At 38.3% G+C, this 17062-nt stretch overlaps 1 protein-coding gene across 1 annotated transcript in view; it reads right to left on the bottom strand.

The window, feature by feature from the left end:
* onecut (homeobox protein onecut) overlaps positions 1-17062 on the bottom strand; it is a 263632-nt gene that overhangs the window by 104305 nt on the left and 142265 nt on the right. Inside the window, exon 4 of the mRNA XM_090402187.1 lies at positions 9205-9225. Coding sequence (XP_090258313.1) covers positions 9205-9225 — 21 coding nt within the window. The remainder of the gene's footprint in view (positions 1-9204; positions 9226-17062) is intronic.

Genomic DNA, 17062 nt, shown 5'->3' with positions numbered 1-17062 from the left:
AACACACACGGATTACAGTCATGAATACCTAAGACAATCCCTCCAGCCATAGGTCCTAATTGTCAGCTATGCCGGTCCCGAGCCCGGATAAAAATAGGGGGATTGAGGTGGTGCCGTACCTCCCCGTAAAAGGGGCTCACGGACGTTGAATCACCATACGAAATGAATGAACCTATTGTGTTAAGGAAACACAGCCAAAGGAGAACAAACGGAATGGCAAACAGCATGCTCTAATGGCCATAAGGGAAGGCAGGCCCATTTTTAAATGTTTTACAAAATACTGATTGGCTACATTCATTCTAAGTTACTAGAATATAACTCGTCGTTCTGAGAACACCAGCAATTAATAGAAGTAATATTTATGTTTAATAGCCTGCATTGAGTTAGTAAATGCTTGGCCGTGGTCGTGAAATAGTTCTGCATAAAACAAGCATGAAATAATTCTAGCAATATTCTCTTATTAGCAGGGCCGTGCTTTTACTTTTCTGAAGGCTGGCGGGGCCCGAGGCGCTTGAGTGCTCCGGGACCCACCCTCATCGTTTAGGTGTTTAAATCGGCCTTAATTTTTCGGATGCCCCTAGCTAAAGTCTCGTGCGTTTGTGCATAATTATGGCGCTGTTTATTAGGTTACTTCCTTTACGTAATTCTAAATAATCTCATTGGATAGAAGAACTAGTTCCTCTCATAGCTTTCTGTCAAAAAAAAAAAAAAAGTTATTTTAAGAAACCAATGGATCCGAAACATCCCCAAATTTCCTGGACATGCACAGAGAAAGTATGTCGTTTTGTTCAGTTGGGCAACATGGATCTTCTACTTACTACCTGTCAGATCGCAACTCTTTTAAGAAAACACCTGCTCTCCGCGCAGTCAAAAACATCGAGAACAAAATATATCCAGGTAACCGCGAACACTCTACAATGGATGCGTTTTTTTAAGGATTTTGTCGCTAGTCAAATATATATGGAAAGATTTGAAGAAACTGTTGTCTCGGATGCTATCTTGAAAGGAGGGGAAAAAAAAACTACGTCATGGCGAGTATATATGAAGGATGTGCTAATGATTCCCAAGAGAGACAGAACTCGACAACTTTGTGTCACTTCTCCACCAACATCACCTCGAAAGAGTTCAGAACAGTAAATATCCATCACTGTTTCATACCGATAGACAAACAGTGAAACATAGAAGGTTGAAAGGTTTCATACATCCACACGGTTTGCGGAGCTGATAGGATTTCTGTTTCCACCCCGGCAAGCTGTGGAATCGAATCTCTGTGAGCGTGGATATTTGTAAATATCTTTAAGTGGTAGACGAATTTCATCGCAGGGTGTGATTCTTCTACGACAGATGCGTTCGATGAGAAAAATAAGAGAAGATGAGCATCTCTTTCGGAAGTGGAAGTAGCAGCTTTACTCTCTTCAACGCAGCAATTCTCGAATAAACACCCGAGTTGAATTCGCTAGAAATCAGCAGTTGTTTGGCGATACAAATCTGATCTAAACATACAACTGAAAAACATCAATTTTGAAGGATCTGGAATCGGTTCCTCCACGCCTTCACGTGGAGGAACCGATTCCAGAAGGCATCTTTCGAATAAACTCCTCCACTAATTTGAGATATTGGGATCAGATTGAATTCATTCTTTGGAATGGTAGCTAAAAGTGTGACGACGGTTACTTAGGAGCACTTATGAAAAAATAACACTGAATCTTGCCTATTCATGTTTTAGTAGTTCTTACAGAGTATCTCATTGAACTTTCCATGCATTTGTGCTTTTTTTTTTTTTTTTTCTTTTGCGCGCCGTTCTGAAAGAAGCTAATGGAAGTACTCCTATGCGTTAAGTACCCATTTCAGCTTATGTTAATATGTATGACAGGTGCCGTAAAATATTTAAAAAATAAAAATAAAAGGGCGTACTTTATACAATAGAAATTTAATAAATAATAAATACAAAAATAACACAGCACTGTATTTTTTTTTTCAGACCTCAATGATTACATTTTAAGCAAACGTATCACTTTCTACTGGTACAATTAACCACTGATAGTCGGAACATAAAGTTCTAGACTAACTAATAAAATAATAATAGTAAATAAATAAAGGCTATATGGGATACAGCGCTCAATATACCTTTACACATCCGAAATTTTAATCACCGATAAACTGTATTATTATTATTATTATTTGAAGTTTCTTTCATTGGTAATCTTATCAAAAAGGTCCTGCACAGACAGAATAAAATCTATTCTGACACCAGCTTTTAGAGAGAGTGTTTTATGAACTTCTATTTGTAGATTTCTATCCTTATATTTACCAAAATGGCTCTTTCTTCTTTTCGATGGAGGTCAAGTTCAGATCAAGGTCTATGCAAAAAGTTCAGATATTCCTATTAGTAATTCGAGATCAGCGAGGCATATTTGAAGCGGATCGAGGTGGACGGTCACTTTTGAGGCACGACTGTTCGTTATAAGAAGCCGAAACAGTGCATTTGTGGTGCAGCGAATGCTGGTCTGCCATGCCGAAGATTCGTTCCTGCGCAGTAGCGCCGGGCCCGTTGGTGGCCAAGTAAACTGAATGGAGAAAAAAAAATAAAATAAAATTTCGAAGGACTCCGTAAGAGACTGTCGGGATAAGCTGGTCTAATGTAGGTCTCTCGTTTTTCTCTCCTCTCTTGACACAATGAAAACGTAACATCTCCCTCTCCGTCAACAGTATACGATGAAGAATATTCTTATCAAGTAGCTTTTCCCTCTATTAAGAAACCATTATACACTTCTTGTGGTGAGAGTGGAAAAAAGTTTAATGCCGTCTGCAACATAACGTCTAGTCGATTAAGGTCGTCTAAACGCTCCTGGAGACGGAGAAGGAGACAAAACACGAGGCGATAGACATTCCGGTTATCAGTGACGTAAGGCACATTGTGTTATCTGATGGGTGAGGTGACAACCGGTTGGTAGGAAACTCCGAAAAAAATATCTCCGGTCCGCTTTCCCGAGATTGGAAATTCACCTCATTTCTGTATATCATCTCTTATCATTCACTCCTCATCATAGCTTATCTCACTTCTCTTTCTGGGGCTATCTCTCTTCAATCTTCTGCACAACACGCGACAAAACACGGCTCCAGCTTCTGCTGCAGAATGAGATGGGGTGGGGAGAACACATCGACTAGTTCGTAGCCGGATTACACATCTGCTCTATCTCTTTCTTCTCTCTTTCTTTCTTCTCCTTTGGCTCTTCAGCAGTTTTCCTTCTAAATTCTGATTTCCGCTCCATCCTTCCTCCCTCCGTGGGCGCCAGTGCCGTGCGTGCTCGCACGTGCCAGTATTTTTTCAATTCGTACATTCACATTATCTATATAATCTCATCTTATTATCAATCTATCTTGCCTGTCGTGCAAATAAACTCTACGTGCGCGAGCACATACGGAACCACCACGAGCTATTTCTTCCTTATTAATTTTTCTACTATCTGTTCTGCTTTTGAACTTCAAATTTAATCTGGCTTTACTTAAAGCGCGCACTCCTCACCGTTTTCATTTTTGCACTCGTCACTCAGTTGCATTCTCGCGCAGGGCAGGTGCGAAACTTTTAAAACACTCGCCCGCACTTTATTTACGTTGCTTTGCCATGAAAGTTCTCTCCTTTGAACTTGTACGAACAATTTGTGGTTATGGTTAAAATTTTCACTGCTCGGGTTCAACCATCGCTAGCAATACATCCGATGCTGTATAATCATGACGAAAATGGAGTGAATGAAGAAAAAATATCTTGTGAATGATACATACCCTAGTGCGCATGCGTGAGAGTAGGTAAAGGGGGGTTGTATATTTAAATCGAAAGCAGTGGGGTTATTAAGTTTTTTTTTTCCTTCCCTTCTCGTGTTTTTCTCTCTAAGTTGAACCCTAAGGATAATCGTAGCAACGGAGCGGCTTCTTGGCGTCAAGATGCCGAGCATCTTGCAATAATTGCTGAGCAACCTTTAATAGGTTGAGGAATCGCGGTTGTTAATTAATTTTCGTCGTTAGCTCGCCAAGGAGGCAATCAATCTACGGCTTCAGGAGAGTAGCACGCCTGAGCAGACGAGAAAATCAGGGATGTTCTGTGTCTCGTGTGGTTTGTGGTCTCGAGACGAATGCGACGCAAGTGATCCTGCGCTTCAGTCATCGAAGCGGATTAGTGGCCTGAGAATGGGAAAAAAATACGACGAACAGGTGACGACACCACTCAAAAAAAAAAAAAAAGAAAAAAAGAAAGAAAGAAGAACTCAGTATAATGAAGCAAATGCTATGAGCTTGTATAACGAGGTCGGCTTTCAGAGTGTGAGAAAATTTTTTATTTGGCCAAACATATCTTAAACCCGTGAAAATAATGCTAGAAATAATATTTAACAGCCATTTTTCTTAGAGTAATATCCTGAGTGGGGGAAAAAAAGACAAAAAATAATGCAGCAGAGTAATGCAGTGACAATATTACTCTGAGCAATCCCTCTATTTCAGACAGAGCGCCTTTGTTACTCCGCATTTCCGCTTATGCGAAAAGTTTTCGATCCCATCAATACATCCAATGGCGATTCTGTTGATCTACTAGTAGAACTCGTTGACCCATCAGTGATTTTTAATCTTAAATCGATAATTCAGCTTCGACAACATCAGAGCTTACTATCAAGCCGGTCAAGGCCCTTCACTTTTTTTGACTCCTCTCACGTTGCCGGACAAAGATCATTAAGTTCTTATTAGCCGTGCTCCATCCACCCATCCGCATAAAATCGCGAGTGCATTACGATTTCCAGTACGATTCGTTATTTTATTCAGTGAGATAAATTATCGTACGACACTGTTCGGAGTGCTCGACTGAAGTCCTACCGAGGATCATGCCTCACTTAATATACCTAACGTGCATGCCTATTTCATCCTCAGGACACAATCCAGTGTATTTTTATGCATTTTATGAATATTTTAAAGTTCGCGGGTAGTTCCAGATAGTTTATTTTTTTCTAACTATTTTTGAATTCTAGTGGAGAACGTTTACCTTTCAGGTATATCCTAGTCCGCAGCCCGATCTCAAACAGTAATAATTTATATTCTGATTCTCAGATTGCTCTGCACTGTTTGCATACATTCCGTTACTTACGCGATCGCCACTAACAATAATTACACCGATAAAGTAGCACAGAACATGCTTTACTGAACTTCACAAGCAGTTTATACCTCCTAGATGAACATAAACTAACATTAGCAGTATTTTTAGATATATACAAAGCTTTTGACACTGTATCACATGAAATTTTAATAACAAAATTAGAAGTCATAGGCACTGCCTTAAACTGGTTCAAAAATTATTTAAATGCCAGATCACAAATTGTAAAAATAAACAACAGCCACAGCAACTCCAAAAGAGTAGACTGCGGTGTACCACAAGGATCTGTCTTGCGACCAATTTTATTTAATATTTATATCACTGACTTCTGTTATCTTAAACTTAACAATAAAATAAATACTTTTGCAGATGATGCATTACTAATTTTCTCTACGGACACCACCGAACAAATGCAAACCATCGTGAATGCTGATCTTGTGAAAGTAACAAATTGGTTCCAGTCAAATAAACTCAGTCTGAATGTTTCAAAAACTAAATATTTCTAATTTGCAAAATACAACAAGTAAAATGAAGAACTTCACTGCACAATTAATTTTGCATGATTGGAATTGCAGGACAAATTCAAATTGCTACTGCAAGAAAATAGAAAAAGTCAATGTAATAACTTACTTGGGATTAAAAATTGATAGTATTTAAGCTGGAAACCGCATTTCACCGATGTCGCAAATAAAGTAAGGATTATGTTAAAGAGACTTTACTACCTAAATAGATTTTTAAATTTAAATATGCTAAAAATATATTCTGCTTGGATTCAAAACACACTATAAATGGTATATTAAGTTGGGGAGGAATCTATCGCACTACGCTGAAACCTTTAGTCTCAACGCAGAATAAAGTAATTCAAATGTTAACTAGAAACAAATATAAGGATACTGCAATGGGTAATAAATACAGCATACTAAACAGATTATCTCTTAGATATTTATAGAGTACTGCTACTCATAAAAAACGACAACGAATATGTAAATATCAAACAAGATGCTTTTCTTAGTAGACATAAGAACCTAAAATATATAGTTCCAAAAGCAAATAAAGAAGCAATACACAAACATTATACTTATTTAGCGCCAAAAATATTCAACACACTTCCTTTTAACAATAAGAAATGAAACTAACCCAAACAAATACAAAACTCTAATCAAAGAGTATTTATTTTCACACAGATATGAGGAAGCTCTGTTCAAAATAATTGTATAAATGAGTGTTTTTTGCATATTAGTATTAAAAAGTTCCTGTTTCAGGTGTAAAATGTAAATGCTGTTCAACTACCTACTTTGCTTTATTTTGTTCCTAATTAATGTTATGCAACTTTGTCCGTACATATTAGCATGTGCGATTTTATTTTATTACATTATAATAATATATAATATGTATATTATATGGATGAACATATGTGTATATAATGATAATGCGTTACATAACTTTTTTGTAACGTTATGCATATCGTAACCTGGACAAGCTGTTGCTCTTTGGTACGCATAGGATTGTCAAAATTTTGTACTACAATATGAAGCTTACAATAAAATATATCTGTGTTACCAGTAATTTCTACTATCAATACCAATTATTTTTTACTACGAAATATACTGTCGAAATTGATAACATTGTTTATAATGTATTTATTATTTAACTAGAACCTTAAGCCTCGAACGGATCTTACATGAACACACACTTTAACCCTTTATTGCTCTACGTGTTTTACTTTTTCAGGCGCGAAATATGCTAAGCAGGATATTGAGTCATGAAGGCTTGGCGTCTCAGAGGGAGATTGAGAGAAATAAACAAGCTCCGGCTGTGAGACTACTGGCCTGGAATAGACAGAAATGCTTAGCTAATTACAGTACTTGTTAATTATTTACAAAAAGCCAAAGAAGTGACCTGTCTTTGCTTTAGAGACCCCCGAGTGAAATGTGAAGAATGTTTTCGTGGAATCCAAGTAAGGCAGATTTTGAATAATACTTGTGATGTGATTAGCGACCGAGCGGAGTACAGAACAGTTCGCTATCGAATATGCGTTGGAAAAATCTACAACTTTGGGAAGCGTGACATTACAAGACCGAATAAGTTTGTCTCATATGGAAGTTAAACCTGGTTTTGTTATTTGCTGACACAGACGATACACGAACCTCGCAGGTTACTGTACTGTTTCCTCTGTGTTTTCTGTTTTGCTGGATGAAAAACTCCGGGTTTCCTGGAGGAAAACTGACCAAGTACCATTCCATCCCTTGAAAGTAAGAATCAGATATTATCAGCTGGATTAGAGGGTTGTGTTTTGAAACGGTGGGTTCTGCACGAGACAATTCTACGAAAGTAGACATCGAAACAGAAGTTGAAAGGAATGCAGACTTATTAGAAATGTTAAGAGGGAATCAGCAGAGAAAGAGAATAATGAGAAGTGGCGGAAGAAACATCTCGAACATAAAGAAATGAAAACAGGATTTTCCAAGCAGAACAGGAACGTCTAGATATCACTTACAATAATCAGGCAGGTAACTTGTGAGTCGCCCTTACGCGGCTCTACTTATAGCGAAGCGTGAACTACACCGAGAGGAATTACCAGCATTAATGAGCAAATGAGACTTGTCTCCGCTTCTCAAGGAAGTAAAAACCCGCGTTTGATAGAACTTGCAGGCGTCACTAGCCCGACACTAATCCGGTTAGTAGCGATAATTATGTGTAAATGTGATTAGCCTAATCCCACCCGTTGTTAGGGTGACGATGGCCGGCCCACTTGTCGGCGCTCGCAGAAAGTACTTGGCGATAACTTCACTTGTGCATGAACACTCGTGTGTGTGCGCGCGTGTGTGTGCGTATGTGAGAGAGAGAGAGAACTCTAAGTGCGCCTTTAGGTCTTGAAATTAGTCTCTCTACTGTTTATAAATTTCTGGGTAAGAACGTGATAAGTCAGGTCTTGTCTGTCTTTTCCCGTCACTTAAGCATTCTGCGCTGAGAATTTACTGCTGTGAAGAGCGGTGATGAATAACAATTTTCTCATATTTTCCGGAGTGTTTCCGGCGAGTCATTCATATCACAACAACAACAAAACTTTGCTCTAACTTCCAGACAATCCACCTGATTACACTAAGATTCCGTATACTTATAGTCTATTTATAAAGCTGGTTTCGACACAAAATGCCTGACATCCCGAAGAAGATAAAAGATTGTTTCTTCATATTGTAAATACAGTTGTGGCTGAATTGCGAAAAACAAGAACAATTTATCCACAAATATAAAGCTTATATGTTAATAAGAGATAAATGATCAAAATACCGATTCCAATGTTCTTAGACAGAGAGTGAATTTAAGACGGTGCTTGCTTCGGAGACCTTGCATGGAACCATTTGAACCCAAACGTGAGGGATTCGTCACAGAAGCGTCTTTTTTGTCTCCAAACGAGGGTCAAAGATCCTTCCATTAGGTTTTCTTCCTCTCTTTTAAAATGTACTTGGGGTAGGCAGTCTGAAACATATACAATCGGCACAATATTCACGTGATAAACGCTGTTATCCTGTGGGACACGAAGCGAGCACGCGCACATGGCAAAGGGAATATAAAGATTCCGCTTTTCATGTTCCTTTAGGTGGCTCTTTTTTGGACCCACCTGTCGTCCCACTCTGTAATTTCCTAGTGTGCCGTAGAGAGCTTCTTTCTAAAGTTTCCGCTAATTTCCCGCACATCATTCGTTCCAACACGAGAATTGAGGTCCCCGTCTCTGCCACTGTCAATAGTTGTCAAATATTCATGACGGAGCAACAGAGGACATTTATAATTATCAGACTATTATTTGCTCCCCATGAATTTTAGATCGAACCTCGAGACATGCGGGGTGTCCGATGCATACCTTATGTACTTGCTATTTTCACATTCCTCCCTCCGTTTAACACCATCTGTTAGTCTACCCTCGCTTTTTATTTTGCTGTCAACTATTTGGTGTTTTCTCGCTGTATTTCCGTACCATGAGGTTTTTTTTATTTTTTATTTTAATGTTATCACTAAATTCAAAGCATTTTGTATGTTTTATTCTCTTTACAGATAATCATCAGCTCAACCAGCATTGTTAACGTGTCCAACTGTTGACAGTGTAGAATTAAGAGTTGTTCTGGCTTCATTTGTAACAAGTGCCTTTTAATTTGTTGCTGAGTTAACTGATTATTTCTTCAACGCGTCTACGAGCTACAAGTGGCATTTCTAGTATATTCAAATATGTTCCGCTCCGCTATATAAAGTGAAATTATATCAGATTGAAGTAAGAGTAAAGTTGTTAATCCTAAAAAGCACAACTCAGCTGGTTGGTCATGACAAGACAAACCTACTAAAATATTTCTAAACTCCTTGCTTTCCTCACAGAATAAGTTTTTGTAGTTTAATCCCATTGTAGCTAAAACCACGGGACGAAGGAACGTGCTGTCTCTTGATAATGTATTACGAGGTTCATCTGTCCATGAATAGTTTAAGGAGAAAACCTGTCACAGCTGGTTTTAATCTCTTAACTTTACTTTAATCCATGGTGCTAAGTAGAAGCACCTTTACACACTAACGTTTTAAGAAGCTGATCAACAACCCAACTTAGCTGGTTCATGAAAATCCGTAGAATTACCGCGCTAGATTTAATAAACAAAACGAGAATAGTGAACGGGAGTTCCTTATGGGAATCAACTTAGATCCTGAATATACTTCTACGCAGAAGGATAATTATAATTTGTTGAGATATGGACAATTAATTGCAAAACTAAAGTTATAAATCATTTATAGCGAATGCATAGAAGGTTTTGAACTAGTGAATTTACAAATTTTCAATTTCTATTTATTATAAACATATTTAAGTGAAAATTTTATTATTGTTATTATTATTATAAGGTGCCTCCATGGAGTCAAAAGACTCAACGCGAACACACTAACCATTATTCACACAATACCTGTCATACGTCACAGTATCCTCATTCATAGAGGAAGCATTCACAACCACCTCTGGCAACGCATTCCACCCATTTACAACCCTCCAAGGAAAAAATCTAATCCTTAACACCCTTGTTAACCATACTCTTACACAATCTCCAGGGATGAAACCTCGTTCTCTCCCTTCCTGCACTAGTCTTAAAAAGTTATCAGTATCAGTCTATAAAACCCTTTTAATAATTTACATGCCTCTGTCATATTTCCTCTCCTAAGTCTATCAACTAGTTTTTGAAGCCCGCAGACCTTCAATCTATCCTCATAGGAAACATCCCACAGGCCTGCAACAATTTTCGTAACCCGCCTCTGAATCCTCTCCACCATTTCTTCATCACCAAGAAATCCAGGTGACCAGATCTGCGCACAATAGTCCAAATGAGGTCTTATTAATGCCTTATAAAGTGGGACAATCGCTTCCTTATCCCTGCTTGTCAGAGTGTTCTTCAATAACCATGTAATTTGATATGACGTTTTGGAAACCCTTGCAATATGCCCTCGAAACTTAAGTTCTCTGTCCACAATAACTCCCAAGTCCTTAGCCTCATCAACTTCTTGCAGTTCAGTTCCATTAATATAGTAAACAGCATGTGATCTCATTCTTTCGAAGTGCATCACCTTATACTGGGCCACGTTGAACTGGCAGCCATTTAGTTTAGCCCAAACCGTTAGCCTATTTAAGTCACGCTGCAAGATATTCTCATCATCTGAACTGACTATCGCTCTTCCCAGTTTTGCATCATCAGCAAACAAGTGGATATTCCCTTTCAAAGTATTCTCAATATCACCGATGTACAAATTAAATAATAGAGGACCAAGCACTGAGCCTTGAGGCACACCACTAGTCACCTGCCTTCTAATAAAGTCCGCTCCACCATAAACCACTCTTTGACATCTATCTGTTTTCACTTAAATATATTCATCTTTCTATTACACTTAAATAAATATAGATAGGACTCTTCTCACCACCATTTAGCTTGCTACTCAGTAATTAATATTATTGAAATTTTTTAGCAAATTCTACAATTTCTGAATAGCATTAATGAGGGGAGAGAAAAAAAAAAATGAAATCTGGATACGCACTTGTCTGCACGTTGGATTAGTGGAGATGCTATCCACTCGGCAACCCCAACTGGTGATTAGGGATGACATTAAATTGATACAATAAGTACAGAAAGAAGTACCCGCTCAATCTAATTAATCCAAATAAAGTTCTGCTTGCAACTTAAGTGATAAAGAAGTCATTCTGAATTTTTTTTGTTCGCTTTTTGGCGTAGAACGTCTGTGTTAATCAAGAAAACCGATCAAGAAGTTGGAAATTATCTTTCATCAATAAATCTAGTAAATACATTATGTTACATCATTAAATGTCACTTACCATTAATAAAATATACTGGAGATTGAACTAAATGTTTGCCCCTATTAATTACTGAAAAACGAAGATATTCGCGAGCATGAACACGAAATTGTGCTATTTTCATTCCCAGTTATATAATGCGTTGTAAGTTAGCTTTTAATTACACCCGCACGAGATAGTGCGCACGTGCTACCACGAATTCGTGCCAAAGAATGAAATAAACAAATATTTCACTCTTTGGCACCAGCAGTGAAAAATCTCATTTTTAAATGGCGATTAGTTTAAAAGAAACCATTATATACAAATTTCAGTTTATGAAGAATAGTAGTTCATTCAAACTGTCCAGTCTGGATCACGATTGAATACTGGGCGGATAATTCATCGAAATCATTAATTTTAGCAATAAAGATGTCGGGTTGTTATAAAATGCTCTTCCATTTTTCTAACAAGCAATCAAAGCGGAATCGAAAGTCTAGAGTACAAGGATTCATTTAAAAAAAATCCAGCTTAATAGCATCTTGTCACAAAAAAGAAAGGTATAAATCGCATTGATTTTCAGAGGACATCGGAGGAAGATACTACTGGCAAACCAGGTAAGATGGCTAACGAATTAAATAATTTTGTATTATTATATTTATTGGTTGTAAATGAATAACTTCTTGTTCATTGAGAAAGAAGGATTGTTACAGAATCCATGGGGAACTCTGTAGACCTGTCACTCTAACGTCTGGGATAGGAAAAAGAATGAACCCTGTTAAGGGCAGTCTGCAGAGAAATTTACGTATTAATAAAATTATAAGCGATTGAAGACATGGCCTCGCCAAGGACATCTTGTTTATCGCAGTTGGTAAGATTCTTAAAAATAATAACGTACCTACTTCTTGGTTGCTTCGCGTATGTTAAACAACCAAACCATTCCATCGCCTTGACTACCAAAATGCTTCTAAGTAGTGCGTACTTTTAATATGCTAAAGATGTTTCCATCTGTTGAAATCTGCAGAGGAGTTTATCCTGAGATGTATAGTCGCTGTTCATTGATTCCATAGAGACAGCAAACAGTCCGGCGTGTCAAGTAAACAAACAAAATCTCTCACTAAGCGAAGTGATTATTGGCATTTTGATATCGGAATGAGAACTGAACACAAATCAACTGATTTTAAAGTCATACGCAATGTTATGACGCTTCAACATTTTAGAGAAAGAAAATGAAAAGGCTGCAGGCGTATGATTCGCATACAAAATTGCAAAAGATGGGCACTTGGATCATCTTTCCTATGTTGAATGAAAGAAGCATTGCAAGGGCAGTTAGCCCTAACAAACCGATTAGGTCGGGAAGGGGTTGGCCTTTAGTTTATATATATAAATTTAGGGGATCGGATCACGTTTATATATACTGTATATATATATATAAACGTGATCCGATCCCCTAAGCCGCCGTAATTCCATTCAACACAGTTAAAGCACGCACGCAAGGCTTATGGTTTAGTTCTGGGACTCAGGTTTTTGATACTGGTAGTGAGTAAGTATTACGTCTAGGAAATAGTTAGTATTCAGACTACCCAAATTTCTTATTTCTTTCTGAACAAAATAAGCACTTATTGAGCTGCTGTTGGTAGGACACCACTCGATGTAGATGTCGGAGAAAAGAATCAAAATCGCTAAATGATTTAAGTGTTATTATCCAGATTGAAAGGCCAGGGAAAGAAAGAAAATTTCTAATAATATTCTTAGCAACGGACTGGAAATCATGGTTATAATCTTTTGCCTATTTTGAAATAAGATATGACTTAGTAGTTTTAGTTTTTCATACTACTGCGAACTTTTGCATAAGTGATCGAAAATTTAGCTTCTCGCATTTTTTTTTTAGCTTGAACAGCGTTTTTATACTTCTTATAAGAACAGTGCGAGTAAAGGATAAACATTCAAAGAGGAATAAAAAAAAAGGAAAAGTCTTCACTCAGACAAGAATTACTTCTGTACGGAATCAGAGAAGGCATTTGGATCAGAAAAATATAGAGTACAGAGTATAGAAGAGTACAGGATACCTTGTGCCTGTAAACTGGCTTACTTCGGACATACAAGCAGATCAGCAACAATCCAGTTAGAAGAACACAAGTCATACATCTGCAACCACGATTATGGTCAATCTGGCCTTGCAGACCATGTTTTGGATACAACCCACAGGATCTCCTGCAAAAAAACCACCATGCTCCACCGTAGTAAATTCAAAAAAGAAAGACTTTTCTTTGAATCTGCATCTGCACTCAGGAATCAACCGAACTTAAACAAATACGGTTGCATTAAACTTCCCAAAATTTGGGAAACATTAATTATCAGAGATCCCTCTTTACATCCTAGGTCACCTGCAAATGCCCATAGAGGGCGCACCACCTATATAGGCCTTTAATTTCACTCACTATTATATTATATTTGTGTGTGTGTGTTGTTACAAAAGGTTTTTTTTGTAATCCCTGAAGATATCTCTGTGACGGAGACGAAATATTGGAAGTATTAAAATTGTTTTTAATCCTTTCTCAGTACTATTAATATTCCATTAAACCTCTAACATGAATTCTTCACAGTACTTAAGCCTCAACACACGGATCAGAAGAGTGGAAGTGATCGTGCAATTCATGAAAACAATGAACAGAAATTTGTAAAAGTGAGCTCATTTAGTACTTTTATAGTATCAAATGAAACGAGGAAGCATCCCGTGCTTCTTCTCCTCCTCCTCTGAAGCATCTTTCTACTGTAGGGAGGAGGTTTCAGAGGAGAGGAACGCTACACGAATTGTGAGATTGGTTATCAGTAGCTACACTTGGGATATTTATTAGTGCTGAAAAGTCGACTGTTAAAATAAGGTGAAACTAATACGAGAGGCCCTCGGCCAGGTAAGTCGGTGTTGATTAAAATATTGCTAATAGCAAAGACATTGATAACTGTCCGATTTCGTGTAGAAATGAGAAAATGGGTATCTGGAGTTAGAGTGGGAGATGTTCCGCCCCCCAAGAAGATAATGTTACGGTTTGAAACTTTGTTGAAAAAAAATCATGGACATGAATTAAAAGAGTTCAAGGCAGTTTGTAGATTTAGAAGAGTCTCAGGGGTGTCATATGACAGATTTGGTCAAGAGATCAGCCAAAGATATCTAAAGGAGAGTAGTTCAGGTTACATATTCGCTGGCAAGGAACATTCAAATTTTCGTTTGCGAAAGAATCAGAGAATACAGTAACCAACTTCATGAAGGAACAAATTTCAGGCCATGTTATGATTCGTACGCCGACTGCATACTTCCTGAAATTGTATCCTGTACCCGATTATATCCGTAGGTAACATTATACTGTAAAGCGGTTTTCATTTGTTTTTAATTATGAATGGTAGCATAGACTAATCCTGAAGCGTTTATCATCAGGTTGGTTTCCATAAAAACTAAGTGCGACTGCTGCATCCTCGGACGCCATTCTTAAATAAGTTAAAGAAATGCCATGGATGAAGAAAAGGTACTGTTTTAAATTTAGATAGGTGTCCAGTCGTTGCTTGATGATTTTCCATTCACGTTTTTAAGTTTTAGACTGTATTAGATTCAATGTCGGAACCAGTCGCGATGTATCATTTTCATGTCCGAAGCCCTGGGCTGTTCACGAGGGGATCTGTGAGATTACAAAAAGCTGTGTATTTGCACCTCCACAATAGTTAATGTTGCTACTTCCACTTGAAAGTATAATGTCGTCAAGTGGTGAATCTGCCAAGAGAAAAATGAAGACAGAGGGTTCTTGAAAAGTATTTGAAAAAACAGTGAAAGGAATTAGAAACTCAGAGTCATCCTTGAGACAGTGGAATGGCAGAAGAGCAGCGAATTAAACTCTGGAGACAGAAAGAGTAAGAACGAAAGAAGTAATAAATGGGCGAAGCTCACTTTAACAGAACGACAAGGAGAGAGATATCAAAGGGAAAGAAGGAAAGAATGAAACACACTTTCACAACGAGTAACTAAAGAGATGCCCATAAATTAGTGAAACACTCGCTGCTGCTGTCACAACACCTGCTTAGCAAAGTAGAAAAACAACCGGTTTTCGTAATGTTGCATAAGTGACGTCACTGCTCATGCGCTGTAACGAAAATCTGCCCGGGACAGAAACGTGTACAAACGACCATGCCATCTCCCATGTTCATTGCGATGCATCACAATGACTCTCCTATAAATCTTCGTGTCAGACCGCCGTGCTGCAGCACCATCAAGCGATGCTTACACACCACTTCCGCCGCAACATCATCGTCTTCTTCTTCCGTACAGAAAGTTCTCTCCAAGTTGTGCAGATTTCTATGCGAACAGCGAGCGAGATTAGTCGAAAGAGATGCAAAACTAAACATTCTTTAAATACATTTCTGCTCCTCAAAGCATGAAACGCCCCGGGATTGCAGGGGTTCGATCTATTTTCATTTGCGAATCTGTGCATCTGCATCTTTTGATAAATGGATCCTCGGACAGGCGAATGGTGGAAAGAAGTTTATCTCGAAGATCGTCAAGAATATTGCTCTCGGTGATGAAGGGGCAGCGTGCGTAGTCGGGAAGGTGCGATGATGGGTGATGCCGATGAGAAGAAGTCATGTAGCAGCGGGCACAAAGAAAATGTATACAATGAAGAAATACCTGGCATCTTCTGGCGATGGGATGCAACATCACGCTCGCTCTCTCTCCGCTTCGATATGTCATTGTTCAAAAGTCTACTGCGATTTCTCCTCTACAGTGACAACCCCTTTCTTACGGTTATTCTCCTGCGTTTACATCGTTTTAATCTGCTAAATGCTTTCAGCAGATCAGCATTCTATTAAGGGGTTTCCCCCCATCGCTACACATCCAGGCACACACATTCGCACACTCAAAGAACTTGTTGCCATTGGCAGGCGCGAACTTCTGTTTATTCTTCGTGATTTCAATCAGGAAGTCTGTCTGTCTGTCCTGTCACATTGGAAGATTTAGAAGGCCAAACGAAAAAAACGCAAAATAAGAATCAACGTTAATCCAAAAATTATGCGTCATCTACAGTTGTTTGTCTGTTCGTTACTTCCCACGAATGAGAAATTCCATCGAGTTTCATTCGGAAGGGCAGAAAGAACCACTAATAAATAAAAACCAATCCTAAGGTGATTCCACATGATTAGCACGTCATCATGGTTTAGCGGGGGATTTGTGAACGAAGTTAATTAGAAGGAAAATAAAATTCACATGCCGCCAATAAAAAGGAATATGCGGCGTGGGCATCGTTGAAAACGGCATGAAAATATTCACACCCCCACTGACTCAGTGACCTCGGTTAAAACGTCGCCTAGTTTTATATCCACGTTGAGAATAAAAAGTATTTATTTATTATTTTCCCGCTGATATTTCGAGTAAAGCTTAAGTGGATCCTTTTCCTCCAAGCCTTCTCTTCTCGATTCGTCTCAGAAGACAGATTCCGCTCATTCTTTTATTCCGCTGGCGTTGACATCGGAACGAACTCTTAATAAACAACATCCAGCTCCGAGAAAGAGCAAGAGAGGGAGAATGTGTTGCGGGATCTTTTTTTTTTAAAGTTCACCGCGACGAATGAAACGCACTT

Source organism: Typopeltis vanoorti, chromosome 12 (genome assembly GCF_054136105.1).
Source record: "Typopeltis vanoorti isolate ZY-2024b chromosome 12, IOZ_Tvanoo_1.0, whole genome shotgun sequence".
In the NCBI taxonomy this organism is placed as follows: domain Eukaryota; kingdom Metazoa; phylum Arthropoda; class Arachnida; order Uropygi; family Thelyphonidae; genus Typopeltis; species Typopeltis vanoorti.
Note: the sequence above shows the minus strand (reverse complement) of the source record. Positions and strands in the feature narration are given on the sequence as shown.